The sequence below is a fragment of the Pezoporus occidentalis genome, unplaced genomic scaffold (genome assembly GCF_034315485.1).
Source record: "Pezoporus occidentalis ecotype Australia unplaced genomic scaffold, CSIRO_AGI_Poc_V1 ctg64, whole genome shotgun sequence".
Lineage (NCBI taxonomy): Eukaryota > Metazoa > Chordata > Aves > Psittaciformes > Psittacidae > Pezoporus > Pezoporus occidentalis.
In genome coordinates this window covers 2828589-2842808 of record NW_026915987.1, presented here as the reverse complement: position 1 = coordinate 2842808, position 14220 = coordinate 2828589, and the positions used below count along the sequence as shown (strand labels likewise).

Below are 14220 nucleotides of genomic sequence, written 5' to 3'. Positions count from 1 at the left end.
GGGGTTATTGTTGGGTGAAGCCCCTCAAGGTGCAGCTCCTCTGCCCCAGCTCTAGGCAGGTTTGGGCTAGGGTGCAGTGGGTGCATGGTCTGTATGTGTACTGCAGGGCGCAGCGGGTGCCATGGGGCTGGTGGGTGCCCCCGGGCTGCGGGGATACACCGGGCACCAAGGAGCCAGAGGATCAGTGGGTGCCAAGGGCCAGCCAGGCCAGCAGGTAACAGCAACCGCATCTCTGCCATGGGGACATCCCTGGCATGTGGGGGGAACAACCCCACTGCAGACCCTGGCGCAAGGCAGAGGCTTGTGCTTGCCCTCCTGCCTTACAAATAGGCCAGAGCTGATGCCAGCCTCCTGTTCTGTCCCCACATGAATTCAGGGTCCTCTGGGGCCACCGGGTGAAGCTGGAGCCACAGGGCTGAGCGGCACCGAGGTAAGAGCTGCCCCAGTGGATAACCCTGGAGTTTGTCAGCATTGGGTTGATTCCTGGTTTCCTTCCTAGGGCCTGGCAGGTGCAAAAGGGGAGCCAGGCGAGCCAGGAGTACCGGGACCAATGGTGAGGAGCAGGATGGAGCTGGGCTCCTGGCACAGGTGGTGGGATGCTGGGATGTCCCTGCAGCAGCAATGGGTGCTGCCCATGTCCCCCATGGGCAGCATCTCCTGCTCCCTCTGAAATATCCGTGCTCCGCTTCTCAGCTTAGAGCATCCTCCTGTGCACACTGGGACAGGTGGGGCATCCCTGCTGCAGCATCCTTACAGAGGGGTTTCCTTCTCATTTGGGTTTTTAGGGGTCTCCAGGGCAAGCCGGTCCTGAAGGGTGGAAAGGCCGCAAAGGAGAAAAGGTACCTCCAAAATCCTCCTCTGCAGATGGCACTGAGGGGGACCAGCCACCAGGTATGGGGTTGGCCAAGCCTGAGCAGGTCAACCCCATTGTGGTCCATGGAAACCAGCATGAATCACCCCAAGGAGACCTGGTTTTCCCTACTGTAAAGGCAACTGCTCATCCATGCCTGGCAAATGCAGGGCCCTTGGACACCCTTGGGCTGCCTTGGCTGGCTCTGGGGTGAGGGGCTGGCAGGTCTCCCCAGTTCAGCCCTATAGGTCTGCCTCCATCCTGGCTTAGGTGCCCTTGGGGGGGACACAGGGGACTTCCCTTCAGTGGCCAGCTCTGCACCATGGCCTTGGTGCCCATCCCCAGGGTCCCATAGCAGCCCCTCTTCCCTGGTCCAGGATGCGGCCAGGCTGCTGGTGACCCACATCTTTTCTTCCCCCAGGGTGATGTGGGGCGTGAAGGACAACAAGGAGTCCCGGGAGAAGCTGGCAGACAGGTAAATGACACCGCTGTCCCCATGCTGATGGGAGGCTGATGCTTGGAAGCCTTGCAGAGGGGTCCCGGTTTGCTGGGGCTCAGCATCCCTGGAAGGGGAGCAAGGGGGATGCGGGGGAACTGGCTTAGTGCCTTTAACAGGCTTGACTTGCCCTTGAGGCTTTCTTCTGTTATTCACAGGGCAAGCGAGGCAAGGCGGGCCCCCAGCCCCCGAGGGGACCCCGGGGACACAAGGTAGGTTGGCATCATGTGGCTGGAGGGCCCCGTGTCCCCTGCCAGCCCAAGGGAGGTCTCCCACACCCCCATGGGCTGCTCTCCCTGCAGGAGGCACCAGAGCATCGCTCCTGCCCTGCTCTCACACCAGCCAGGGCCTCTCACCTTTGCATTTCAGGGCCATCCAGGTGACAAGGGGCTGGAAGGACCCCAGGGACCCCAAGGACCCCATGTGAGTATCAGGTTGGGAGGTTTTGGGGTGCCAGCTGCCCCCCCCCCCAGGCATCAGGGTGCAACCCAGCTCCATGGACAACCAAAGGAGAGACTTAAAATGAGCCAAGTTTTGAGGTGTTCCATCCATGTATCCATCATTCATCCACCTTCTCTTGCCTTCTCCTTCCCAGTTTCACCCCAGCTACACACTGTCTGTGTACAGTCAGGCAAATCGCATCATTGCCAATCAGTTCCTCTGGAGACCAAACACTTTCCTTCCAGTGCATCACAGAATCCCAGCCTGGTTTGGGTTGGAAGGAACCTTAAAGCTCATCCAGTTCCAACCCCTGCCACGCGCAGGGACACCTTGCTCCAACGCCTGTGTCCAACCTGGCCTCACGAGTCTCTAAATCTCAAGCTTTTAAAGCTGCCTCCAAGTTCCTAAAACTGCCCGAAATTCCCAGAATCCTGGTGGCATCCTCACCCATGGCAAGGTTGCTCCTTGCCAACGGGAGCAGCTCAGCACAGGGTGATGCAGAACCACTCTGTTTCTCCCTTAGGGCATTCCAGGGCTGAAGGGCATGAAAGGAGACCCTGGACTGAAAGGACCCAAGGTAGGTGACATGTACCAGGCTCTTGAGCACTGGGGTCAGCATTTAACCTGCTGGATGCCATCACTTCGTCCCCTCTTCTTGAACCCTGATCACTGCAGCATCTTTGGGGCTTGCCCACCAGGTCCCTGGGTGCTGGGACCTTTAGACTCTCTAAAGCATCTTCCATCCTCCTGGAGCTGCAAGCAGCAGCAGGCAGTTCAATTCCTGCTCTCAGGCTGCTGACACAGCAGAAGCACGTACCTCCTCTGTGCTATTACTGATGCACTGATGGATATAACCTTGGGCAGAGAGGCCAAGCTCATCCTTATGGCCCCATCCATCAGCTGCCAGGGATAGGCAGTCCCTGGGGGCCCATAGCTCCTCACAGCCATCAGGAGAATGAAACCCTGGTAATAAATACAGCTTTAAGTGCACTGAGAGCTCCTCACCCACTCCAGGGCAATCAGCAAGGACAGAGCTGGGCAGGTTTGGGGAACTGAGGCTTTTCCTGAGTGCTATTTCAGTCTGGGGTAAAAGCCTTTCAGACCCGCAGCTGAGCAGAAGAGGGAGATGCTCCATCACCTCCCTCCTTCCCCCCTATGGGCACAGTGAATTCTACCAAATACAAAGGATGGGCTTGGGTTTTTCTTCATAAATTGCCCATTTTTAGCTTCTTGTTGGAGGCCAGGAGATGTTGGGCCTTGGGAAATGTCCCCCTCCTGCCAGGGTCATGCAGCAAGCAAAGCCTCCATTGCCTAGGCAATGAAGGACCACTGATTTGATGAGATGATGATATGATGATGATGAACTAGAGCAAGGTTTTGATGCCCACCCTTGGGGCAAAGCCCCCACCCTGCCTGGTGTCCCTGGAGGGGTTTCCATCCTCTTTGCCACCAGAGCTCTCCCTGTCTCTCCCAGGGTGAGAAGGGCAGCACGGGGGAGCAGGGCCAGCAAGGGGACGATGGCTTCAAGGTACGTGAAGGGGTTTGCTGTTTTCCTCCCTCCCCTTGGTCCCTTGTCACCCTGCGTGACCCCTTTGTCTCCTAGGGCAAGCTGGGACCCCAGGGCATCCCTGGAAGGCCAGGACCCAAGGGACAGCAGGTAAGGGCGGGATGGAAGGAGACCTCCAGGAGATGAGTATTTGGGGTGAATTCCTCATCTTTCCATGCCAAATCTGCCTGGGGAAGAGGCTGTGTTGTAGGAGAACATTGTGCTGGGGGATGCCCTGACCTCCTCTGGTGCCTTTGCAGGGTGACACTGGCCCCCCCGGCACACAGGGACACCCTGGCACCCCCGGGACACCGGTGAGTCCTTCACCCTCCCATCAGGTTTGGGGATATCTCCCCAAAAGGGATCTCATCCTGCTGGGATGGGGCTTCGGTCCCGCCTGCCTCCCACTTCCCTGGGCCTTGTCCTTCTCTTCCAGGGCTTGTCTGGACCCAAAGTGAGTACAGGGGAGCGCTTGGAGCTGGGCTCAGCCCTGCCATGGGCACCCTCCCCTCCTGCCCTGTCCCTGAGGTGTGGGATGGCCCCATGGGGCACCCCAGGGTGCAGCTCCACACAGCAGCATCTCACCCTTTGCTTCTCTTCCCTCTTCCATCTCCTCCTTTGGCAGGGCCTGAAAGGCTTCCCAGGGCTGCCGGGACCCAGGGGTGCACCAGGGCTGCCAGTAAGTGGGGTCCCCAATGTCCCTTGTGCCAGAACACGGGTCCCTTGCTCCCGCAGTGCTATGGGTGCCATGGCATGGGGATGGCACCATCAGAGCAGCTGTGAGTGTGGCAGTGGGCTCAGGGGCAGCAGCCACTGTCACCAGCGTTGTCATTGTCACACAGGGCCCCCCTGGCCCCCCTGGCCCCAGAGGACCCGTACTGATGCTGTCCAGAGAGGAGCTACGGGTGAGTGCATGGGGACAAGGGGATCCCATCCCCATGTGGTGCCACCAAAGCTTCCCATCCCTGCTCTGATGGGTGCCATGAGGGAGGGAAGGGGCTGACAGTGATGGTGTCCCATGTCCCACTGCTTCTAAGTCCTGCGTGCATAAGGACCCTTGTACAAAGAGCAAGCAGATATGGCTAAGCCCTCTCCCACCACACTTGTTCTCTGCATGTCCCAGCTCCTCCCTGAGCTCCTGATGATGCTCCTCACCCAAACCAGAGCGAGGGGCTAACATCAGCTTGGTTATGTCCCTTCCTTTAGCACCTAATTTATCCCTCCAACCACCTGAACTACACTGCGGTCTGGGCTCTGCTGGACACCCTGAGCCAGGAGCTGCAAGCCCTTGTGGAGCATCCCAATGGCACCAAAGCCAACCCGGCGGCCACCTGCAAGGAGCTGCTGCTGGCTCACCCTCACCTCCCTGATGGTACCGGGGTGCACACGGGGGGGAACCCAGCCCCAGGCAGTGTTACACCAGCATTAACAGGGGATTAGGATGTGGGGGATGAGCTCAATTGAGTTCCATCCCTGGAGGAATGGGGGAGCAGCCAGGCTGCATCCCAAGAGGATGGAGGTTGCAGCCAGGGATACACCACAAGCTGAGGTGGGATGGCACCGTGTGGCATCCTCCCCATGCCAAAACCCTGGTGCCAGGAGCTCCCCTCTGCCTCCCTCCAGGGCAATACCACATCGACCCCAACCAGGGCAGCCCCCAGGATGCGCTGCTGGCCTTCTGCAACTTCACAGCGGGGGGTGAGACTTGCATAGCCCCCATCCACAACCAGGTATGGGGCGGTTTCAGCCCAGTGTTACTTCTTGGGGCCAGTAAGGACAGGTTGCTGGGGTTGGAGAAGGGACGGTGTGGCCAGTCCCTTGCTGTGGTGGCTGCTGCTGTCACAGGGAGCTGTGGGAGCAGGTCCTGGTCATGGTGTGTGACCAGACTGCAGGGACAGCTTTGGTATCGGCTTCTTGTCCTGCTGGGACAGTGTGACCTGGTCCCCACTGCCCCCAGGTCCCCATCAAAGCTTGGCTGAGCACTTACACTTCTGAGAACACCTTCGAGTGGTTCAGCACCCTGCCTGGGGGCTTCCTGGTGAGTACCCAGCCCGATGTGATGCAAAACCCATCTCATGGGGCTGGGGGTCTCCAACTGTGCAATGCCCAGGCACAGGGGCCGTGCCATCTGCGCAAAGAAAACCCAAACCAGTGCTTCAGCAGACAGCTGAATCCCAGCTTTCAACTGAAAGGAGCACAGGTTCCTCCATTAGATCCATGCACCTCCCACTACCCGGTTCCTCTCTCATTGCCCGTAGCTGGAGTACACAGGGGCCAGCGCAGTGCAGCTCCGGTTCCTGCGCCTGCACAGCCGCCTGGTCACACAGAAGGTCTCCTACTCCTGCAGACCAGCCCCGGAGCAGGGCCAGCCCCAGCTCCAGAAAGAAATCCGCTTCCTGGCCGATTCCCGGGAGCAGAGCTATGCAGCCAGCCTGCAGGGCTGCGTGGTGAGCCCTCCTGCAGGCAGATCCAGACGGAGCTCCCTTCCCCAGCATCTGCCCCTTGGCTCATGTTTGCACACCAGGGGTTGGGGTAGACCTGGTGGGGGAGGCTTCCCATGGTGGGATGGGGATGGGGAGCATCCACTTCCTGCAGCGGGATGGGGATGGAGATGGAGAGCGTCCTCTTCCTAGGACCAAGGAGCTGTGTTGATCTTAGGGAGCTGGCTGGGGTATGGCAGGGAATGGGGTGTCTCAGGGTGACAGGGGGGAGGCCACCTCCCTGGAGAAGCCAGAGATAGAGACCTGGCCATTGGGTGCATCAAGGAGCACTCAGACCAGCGGGGGGGGGGGCACAGTGGGTGCTCCATGTGGGTCCCTCAGGCCACCAGACCTGGGTTTTGGTGCCGCTCAGCTGCCCCTGTGCTCATTTCAGCTGGACAATGACTCATCCATCACCGACACCATCTTCCACTTCGCCAGCGAGGAGCTGTCCCTGCTGCCGCTGCGGGACCTGGCCGTGTTCCACAACGGAGACACCTCGCACCAGTTCGGTTTCACAGTGGGACCAGTTTGCTTCAGCTGAAACCAGTGACACCCAAACCGAACCAGTGCCCTCCCTACCCAGGAACTGTCCTGCTGGGGCCATGCTGGTGGCTGGGAGTGACAACGGGCTCCCAGGAGATACCTGTTTGTAGCTGCGTTACGGCACAGACTACGCTTCCCTTCTGGAGTAGAAGAATGCTGTTTACAAAAGTCATTTCTCTATAAATTATATATATATTATATATACGAGAAGGTGCTGATTGATGAGTGATGGGGGAGGCTTGTGAAACAAACCATCAGGAACTCTTTGCTAAAGAGAAAGCCAAGCAACAGCACTGCCAGCTTGGGCAGGAAAGGGCTTTGCTTTGCCTTAGAACACAAATCCACGGATCAGGCTGAGGAGGGACCCTGGCAGCCCAGGCAAGCAGGTCCATGCACTGCTGCCTGCTCTCTGCTCCTGTTCCCAGCCTTTTCAGCCATCAGGTACTAAAAAGGGGTGGAAAAGGCAAAACCCCCCAAGTCCTGGCTCTGTTTGGACTCTGCAGCTCCTGTGAAGGGCAGAGGGCTGCTATAGCAAGGCTGCCACAAGGCTCTGGTCAGGCAAGGGCAGGGGCTGGAGCTGTTCGGCTCCGTGCTGCAGCCCTGGTATCACTTTATATTTGCTGTTCCCAGCAGTGTTTCTCTTGCCTATCACCCCGCTATCGCTGGGCTGCTTGGCCCAAGGCAGGCAGAGGTTTATGCGTGGCACCCAAGCCCGGGTGCTGGTACACAGCCCAGAAACCCCGGGTCTCAGCTGGCTTTGTGCTGCACTGCCGTTTCCTCGGCACCCTTCAGGTCTGGGGCTGAGGCAGAGCTTGCTCACTGCCCTGTAGTGGGGGTGTCCAGGCTGCCCTGCTGTGTGGCAGTGAGGCTGGGGACCGATGCTGGTGCCAGCAGAGCAGTGGCAGCCAGGTACCAGGGGATGGGAGAGCAGCAGCTGAAGCATTCTGGGGGGCACAGTTGCCTATGGAGTGGTTCAAGCAATGCCAAATCCATAGAATCCCAGCCTGGTTTGTGTTGGAAGGGACCTTAAAGCTCCTCCAGCTCCAACCCCTGCCATGGCAGGGACCCCTTCCACTAGAGCAGCTTGCTCCAAGCCCCTGTGTCCAACCTGGCCTTGAACACTGCCAGGGATGGGGCAGCCACAGCTTCTCTGGGCACCCTGTGCCAGCGCCTCAGCACCCTCACAGGGAAGAGCTTCTGCCTAAGAGCTCATCTCAGTCTCCCCTCTGGCAGGTTAAAGCCATTCCCCTTGGCCTGTCCCTACATCCCTTGTCCCAAGCCCCTCTCCAGCTTTCCTGCAGCCCCTTTAGGCACTGGAGCTGCTCCAAGGTCTCCCCTTCAGGAGCCTTCCCCTCTCCCTGCTGACCCAGCCCAGCCCCGTCACACGCTCCCGCCCCCCCGCACTACATCTCCCGGGAAGCCCCGCGCCGCGCGTCAGGAGCCCGCGACGGGAACGGGCCGGGAACGGGAGCGGGCCGAACCGAACCGAGCTGAGCCGAGCCGAGCCGAGCCGAGCCGAGCCGAGCCGAGGTGAACCGAACCGAGCCGAACCGAGCTGAGCCGAGCCGAGCCGAACCGAGCCGAGCCGCTCCGGGCCGGGCCCCGCGCTGCCGCTATGCAGGTGAGAGGGGACGGGACGGGACGGGACGGGACGGGACGGTGCGTGTGTCCGCGGCCTCCCGGTGCGGCCCTGGCTCCCCATGGAGCACCCGGGACCCCCGCTCCGCTGCGGGCGGGTGCTGGGCAGTGCCCCGGCAGAACCCCGAGCTTCGCCCCGGTTCCCCTTCGCCCCAAGCCTAAACGGGGCTGGAGCGGAGCCCGCCGGCAGCGGGGGCCCATGGGGCTGCGCGCAGCTCTATGTCTGTCTGTAGCCGGTCGGTGTGATCCTCGCAGCCCCGTGCTGCTGCATGCCCACCCTGAAGGCTCCCCCATCTCCGCTCTGCCATCTGCCCCTCACCCGTCTCCCTCTCCCTCCATGTCCGTCACCCATCTCCCATGGAGGGGCTGTCACTGCGCTGGTCTCACACCGGGCGCTCACAGAGCCACCAGCACCAGGTGGGTTCACTTCACACCCAGAGCTCAGGTGTGAGCCCGCAATCCCAGCCTCACCTGTGATGGAAGGGACCCCTGGAGATGATCCAGTGCAACCCCCTGCCAGGGCAGGGCCACCCAGAGCAGGGCACATGGGAATGTGTCCATGGTGGGTTTGGGATGGCTCCAGAGAGGGAGACTCCACAGCCCCCTGGGCAGCCTGTGCCAGGGCTCTGATACCCTCAATGGAAACAAGTTCTTGCTCATGTTGAGGTGACACTTGTTAGTTTATGGCCATTGCTCCTCGTCCTGTCACTGGGCACCACTGGAAAGAGTCTGGCACCATCCTGCTGGCACCCATCTTTGAGATACTGATCTGCATGGATGGGATCCCCTCTCTGGCTGCTCTTCTCCAGACTAACCAGGCCCAGCTCCCGCAATCTCTCCTCATCAGAGATGCTCCAGACCCCTGAGCATCCTTGTGGCCTTCACTGGGCCCTCTCCAGCAGTTCCTTGTCTGTCTTGTTCTGAGAAGCCCAGCACTGGATGCAGTTCTCCAGATGTGGCCTCACCAGGGTCAGCAGAGGGGGAGGAATCACCTCCCTCGATCTGCTGCCACACTGCTCCCCATGCACCCCAGGATGCTGTTGTCCCTCCTGGATGCACGGGCTGGCTCACGGTCAACTTAACTGATCATCCACCAATGGTTCCAGGTCTCTCTCAGCTGAACTGCTCTCCAGCAGCTCACCCCCAGCCTGTACCAGTACTTGGGCCCTTGCTGAACATCACTGGGTGATGTTTAAGGCTACTGCCCCCCCCCAGTTTCCTGCCACCAGCCCCCTGCAAGGTCCCAAGGGTGGCCATGGAGCTCTTGGAGCATCCTCCCCAGGACACCATGTCCCCAGTGTGAGGCTGCAGCTTGGGCACCCTGTGGCAGTGTTCTGCTTTCCATGCTGCTCTGCAAGCCAGGGGTCAATGAGCTGCAGTTCCTACAGGCTCATCCCACTGTGCAGGGCCGGGTATCCCAGTTGGACTGGAGCAGCAGGTTGGGATGTGCTAGACAGCCTGGGTTTGTGTTTTCATAGAATCCCAGCCTGGTTTGTGTTGGAAAGGAACTTAAAGCTCCTCCAGCTCCAACCCCTGCCACGGGCAGGGACACCTTCCACTAGAGCAGCTTGCTCCAAGCCCCTGTGTCCAACCTGGCCTTGAACACTGCCAGGGATGGGGCAGCCACAGCTTCTCTGGGCACCCTGTGCCAGCGCCTCAGCACCCTCACAGGGAAGAGCTTCTGCCTAAGAGCTCATCTCAGTCTCCCCTCAGGCAAGTTAAAGCCATTCCCCTTGGCCTGTCCCTACAGGCCCTTGGCCAAAGCCCCTCTCCAGGTCTCTTGTAGCATCTCGCTGGGCAAGAGGCATTTTGGCCTCACGGCCACACTGGGTACCTCAAGACCTTGCTTCACCCCAGGCTGGGACACCTGGGGCAGCAGAAGGGATCTTCTGCTCATCACTTGTGTTCCCTTGTCACTGAAGTAGTTACCTGCTCCTTACAAGGTGCTTCCCACTTGTGGCTGAAACCTGTAGAGGAGAAATAGCTTTATTTAAATCTAATTATCATGAATCTGTTGCCAAAGGAAGCTTAAAGCTGTGAGCCAATTATGTATGGTAATGTGCAAGGGTGAGGAGTGGCCAAAGGGTGTAATTAGAGCCTGTTGTAGCGTGGACGCCCAGTTGTTGGATGGTATTTCTGGCCAAGGCCAGTCCTGTTGGCTGCATCTGCTGGTGTCAGTAACGGGGTAACAGCAGAGGGGAGGGCATGAGCCCCACAGACACTCCCTGGAGAGGTTCACCAAAGGGAGGAGAAAAACCCCACAAAAGTCCTGGGTTTTGATGGTGAAACCAAGCAGGGCTTGGCAGCACGGTGCCAGCTCTGTGGGAGGGTTCTTTATGCAACAGCAATACTCGCTCCTCCTGTTTCAGTGTGATAAGGAAAGTGGGTTGATGCCTTTGTAGATCCCAGCTTGTACCGATGCTGCTCTGCCATGGAGGCATCCCTGGACCAGCCCATGGTCAGGCGGTTGCACTTGTGGCTCTGGGTGCTTCAGCAGAGAAACCCCTGGGAGGCAAAGGGAAGCAGAGGGTGGCTGTGATCAGGCTGTGGATGGTGTCCACCAGCCTCTGTCCGCCTCCCACAGACCTTCCCTTCTCAAATCTGAGCTAATGAAACCTTGGCTCATCTCTCGCAATCATAGAATGGGACATGGAGCTGTTGGAGTGAGGCCATGGAGATGCTGCGAGGGCTGGAGCAGCTCTGCTCTGGAGCCAGGCTGAGAGAGCTGGGCTGGGGCAGCCTGGAGAAGAGAAGGCTCCTGAAGGGGAGACCTGAGAGCAGCTCCAGTGCCTAAAGGGGCTGCAGGAAAGCTGGAGAGGGGCTTGGGACAAGGGCCTGTAGGGACAGGCCAAGGGGAATGGCTTTAACCTGCCAGAGGGGAGACTGAGATGAGCTCTTAGGCAGAAGCTCTTCCCTGTGAGGGTGCTGAGGCGCTGGCACAGGGTGCCCAGAGAAGCTGTGGCTGCCCCATCCCTGGCAGTGCTCACTGGGTTTTTCTCACCAGTCCAGACGCACACAGGACCTGTGCAGGAAGTCAAGGGCACAGTTAAGCCTGCCCAGCATGACTCTCATTTTTCAGTTCAAGTTCCTCTTCCCGTTCCAGAAACTGGAAAAAACGATTGCAGCATTGGGTAAATCCCCAGCTGGGCTCAGCCCTGGGGGATGGGATGGGGATGTTGCATGGACCTGCTGAAGACGCAGGTGCCCCAAGCCCTGTGCCCGTCACCCCAAGCCAGTTCCTTGGCCTCTCTTCCAGATGTCCTTCTACTTCTCGGATACGGCAGTGCTGCTCTTTGACTTCTGGAGTGTCCACACCCCCGCAGGTAGGCTGCCAGCCCCGAGACACTGTCCATCTGTCCATCCATCTGTGCATCCATCTATGCATCCATCCATCCGTCTATGCATCCATCCGTCTGTCCATCCATCTGTCCATCCATCCATCCATCCATCCATCCATCCATCCATCCATCCATCCATCTGCCCATCTATCTATCCGTCCATCCATCTGTCCGTCCGTCTGTCCATCCATCCATCCATCCATCCATGTATCCGTCCATCTATCCATCCGTCCATCCATCCATCCATCCATGCATCCATCCATCCATCCCTCCGTCCATCCACCCATCTGTCCTTCCATCCATCCACGCATCCATCCACGCATCCATCCACGCATCCATCCACGCATCCATCCACGCATCCATCCACGCATCCATCCACGCATCCATCCACGCATCCATCCACGCATCCATCCACGCATCCATCCATGCATCCATCCACCACTGCCTGTGCTCTCCGCCTGGAAGAACGGATGTGGAGCACAGAACCGAGGAGCAGCTTTACACTCCTGTCAGGAGCGGTGAAGAGCAGGACCCCAGCATTAACCCTGGGGCGCTTACTGTGTGCAGGGCTCAGGGCAGAGCTCAGGGCACTGCAGGCTCCATCCTCCCAGCCCAAGAGCAGCAGACAGGGAGGTGTTGGAATCACCCCCCCCAGCCCTGCCAGCCCCCACAGGTCAGTGTTGGATCAGCTTCCATTTCTGGTTTTCCTTTTATTATCCCAGAATCACATTTTAGCCCCCAGTTTTTTTTGTGGAGTCGATGCAAAGATGCTGATTCTTTTCAGAGCAATCCACCTCCAAAAAAATACTCCCTAGGAATTTAGAGGGAGGAATTGGGCTAAATACACCATTTTCCAGTGCTTCACCAACCTGCTGCCCAATTCCAGTCCTGGGAGCCCATTCCCTCTACTTTATCCCATGGATATCTCAGAGTGCTTTGTGTTGGAAGGGACCTTAAAGCTCCTCCACCTCCAACCCCTGCCACGGGCAGGGACCCCTTCCCCTAGAGCAGCTTGCTCCAAGCCCCTGTGTCCAACCTGCCCTTGAACACTGGCAGGGATGGGGCAATGTCCAAGCGATATTCCCAAGCACTTTGTACTGGTTGCCACCACCTCTCCCCCCACACCAGTGCGTGCCCATGGGTGTTTCCCTGCAGGGATGGTGCTCTCGGTGCTGGTGATCCTGCTGCTCTCCATGCTCTATGAAGGCATCAAGATGGGCAAGGCCGTGCTGCTGCGGCGGGCGCTGCGGGAGCTGCCCCCCAGCCTCAGCCAGGACCCGCTGCTGGAGCCGGAGGAGGGGGCCCCCAGCCCCACGCAGGGCAGGTACCACAGGGACCCCTCGCACCCTGCTTGTTGGGGGGGAGATCAGGGATGGGGATGTGGCCCCCTGGGAGGGAGGAAGGCTGGAAAGAGCCAGCCCTGGAGTGCTGAGCTCGCAGGGAGGGGTGGGACAGCTGCAGGAGGTGGCCCCAGGGGAATCCTGCCCTGTGCGAGTCCTTTGGGAGATATCCAGGGTGGTTTCAGCTTAGTAAAGGATCACATTCCCCCAGGAGCTATCGTGCAGGAGGGTCCTTGTGCTTTGGGAATGGGCTCAGGCACCCCAGCAAGGCTGACCCAGCCTTTCCCTTCCCACCCTTGGAGCCAAGCCCTGAGTTTTTCCTCTTTTATTTAATCCCAAACCATGCCTGAGGATGCTCTTACTGCCAGTATCCTTTGGAGCAGGATTTCCCCCTGCGCTGCTGTTTGCTGCCCCCATCCCATGCCCCACTTCCCAAACCCATCTCTGGATGCTCCGGGATACCAGCAGGGTAAGGGGGAAGCTTCCAGCTGCCCCAGCCCTTTGCTTATGGGGTTTCTCAAACCATGTAGACGAGGCCATCCGTACCATGGGTTAGTGGTGGCCTTGAACAGCTGGACTTGGTGATCCTAAAGGTCTTTTCCAACCTGGTTGATTCTATTATTACAGAGGGTTGGAACTGGATGATCTTAAGGTTCTTTCCAACGCAAACCACTGTGATTCTATGTCTCTTCCACAGGTGGTTTCAGTACCATGTTGGTCAGACGCTGTTCCATGTGGTGCAGGTGGTGCTGGGCTACATGGTGATGCTGGCAGTGATGTCCTACAACGCTTGGATCTTCCTTGGGGCCATCGCGGGCTCCACACTGGGCTATTTCGTGGTGTACCCCCTGCTCGGTCGGGGTTAGTCGCTTCCCATGGGATGCTCCACACTTCCTGCTCTTTGTCTGGAATTGCTGCTGGCACTTTACCGGGTCTCTCCTCCTGTGCTGTGCAGGACGCAGCAGCCAGGGACTGGCCCAACTCAGGGTGGGTATTGCTGGGGAAGGGGAGCCCCATGGCCACCGTCCATTGGTGGCTGCCCCCAGCTCTCAGGGAGCTTTGGCTGGGTGATGATGAAGGGGGGGGTGCTGAGTGTTTCCTCCCCCCACCACTGCAAGGTTTATCCTGGCTGCAATGGGAATGGTGCAGTGATGGGGATGGGGATATAGGGGACCGGTACCCCTGTGCCCTCCTGCCAAGCACTGCCCTGCACCAAGCCCCTCTTCACACAGTGCCTTCTAGGGAGAACAGGGGGTCCTGATGGGTCCCCCCTCCCAGTGCTTCAGGGATGGGGTGGGAGCAGCCCCCAAGTTGTGGCCATGCTGAGGGGAAGCTGCTGTTTTGGGGCCTCTTGCTGCTGCTTCGGGACACCCCTTTTAATAAAACCATCTCAGTGGTTCAGCTCCTGGCTTGTGTTGGATGTGTCACCCCCCCAGTCACAGTGGGGGACCCCCAATCACAGTGGGGACCCCCAGTCACAGGGGCACTCTCCCATCCCTACCCCTCCAGCACAGCCCCAGGGCTGGGTTCAGCAATGAGCACAGT

At 59.1% G+C, this 14220-nt stretch overlaps 2 protein-coding genes across 2 annotated transcripts in view; both read left to right on the top strand.

Annotated features, from left to right (window-relative positions):
- LOC134174936 (collagen alpha-1(I) chain-like) overlaps nt 1-6569 on the top strand; it is an 82183-nt gene extending 75614 nt beyond the window's left edge. The window contains exons 51-69 of the mRNA XM_062640321.1: nt 107-214; nt 377-430; nt 500-553; nt 786-839; nt 1272-1325; nt 1505-1558; nt 1716-1769; nt 2311-2364; nt 3262-3315; nt 3391-3444; nt 3594-3647; nt 3770-3787; nt 3959-4012; nt 4176-4238; nt 4540-4705; nt 4957-5063; nt 5291-5371; nt 5592-5780; nt 6208-6569. Of these exons, the coding sequence (XP_062496305.1) occupies nt 107-214; nt 377-430; nt 500-553; nt 786-839; nt 1272-1325; nt 1505-1558; nt 1716-1769; nt 2311-2364; nt 3262-3315; nt 3391-3444; nt 3594-3647; nt 3770-3787; nt 3959-4012; nt 4176-4238; nt 4540-4705; nt 4957-5063; nt 5291-5371; nt 5592-5780; nt 6208-6357 (1476 nt within the window). The 3' untranslated portion in view covers nt 6358-6569. The remainder of the gene's footprint in view (nt 1-106; nt 215-376; nt 431-499; nt 554-785; nt 840-1271; nt 1326-1504; nt 1559-1715; nt 1770-2310; nt 2365-3261; nt 3316-3390; nt 3445-3593; nt 3648-3769; nt 3788-3958; nt 4013-4175; nt 4239-4539; nt 4706-4956; nt 5064-5290; nt 5372-5591; nt 5781-6207) is intronic.
- Nucleotides 6570-7927: 1358 nt separating this feature from the next.
- On the top strand, nt 7928-14076 carry SLC31A2 (solute carrier family 31 member 2). The gene is made up of 4 exons (XM_062640296.1): nt 7928-7980; nt 11254-11320; nt 12491-12659; nt 13373-14076. The coding sequence occupies exons 1-4, from the start codon at nt 7975-7977 to the stop codon at nt 13539-13541; spliced, it is 411 nt and encodes a 136-aa protein (XP_062496280.1). The 5' UTR covers nt 7928-7974; the 3' UTR covers nt 13542-14076.
- Nucleotides 14077-14220: the final 144 nt, after the last annotated feature.

Excerpts from the sequence above, each read along its gene's own strand:
- SLC31A2 (XM_062640296.1), top strand. Across the intron at positions 11,321-12,490 it reads GAGTGTCCACACCCCCGCAG|GGATGGTGCTCTCGGTGCTG; the intron begins GTAGGCTGCCAG and ends GTTTCCCTGCAG. Across the intron at positions 12,660-13,372 it reads CCCAGCCCCACGCAGGGCAG|GTGGTTTCAGTACCATGTTG; the intron begins GTACCACAGGGA and ends TCTCTTCCACAG.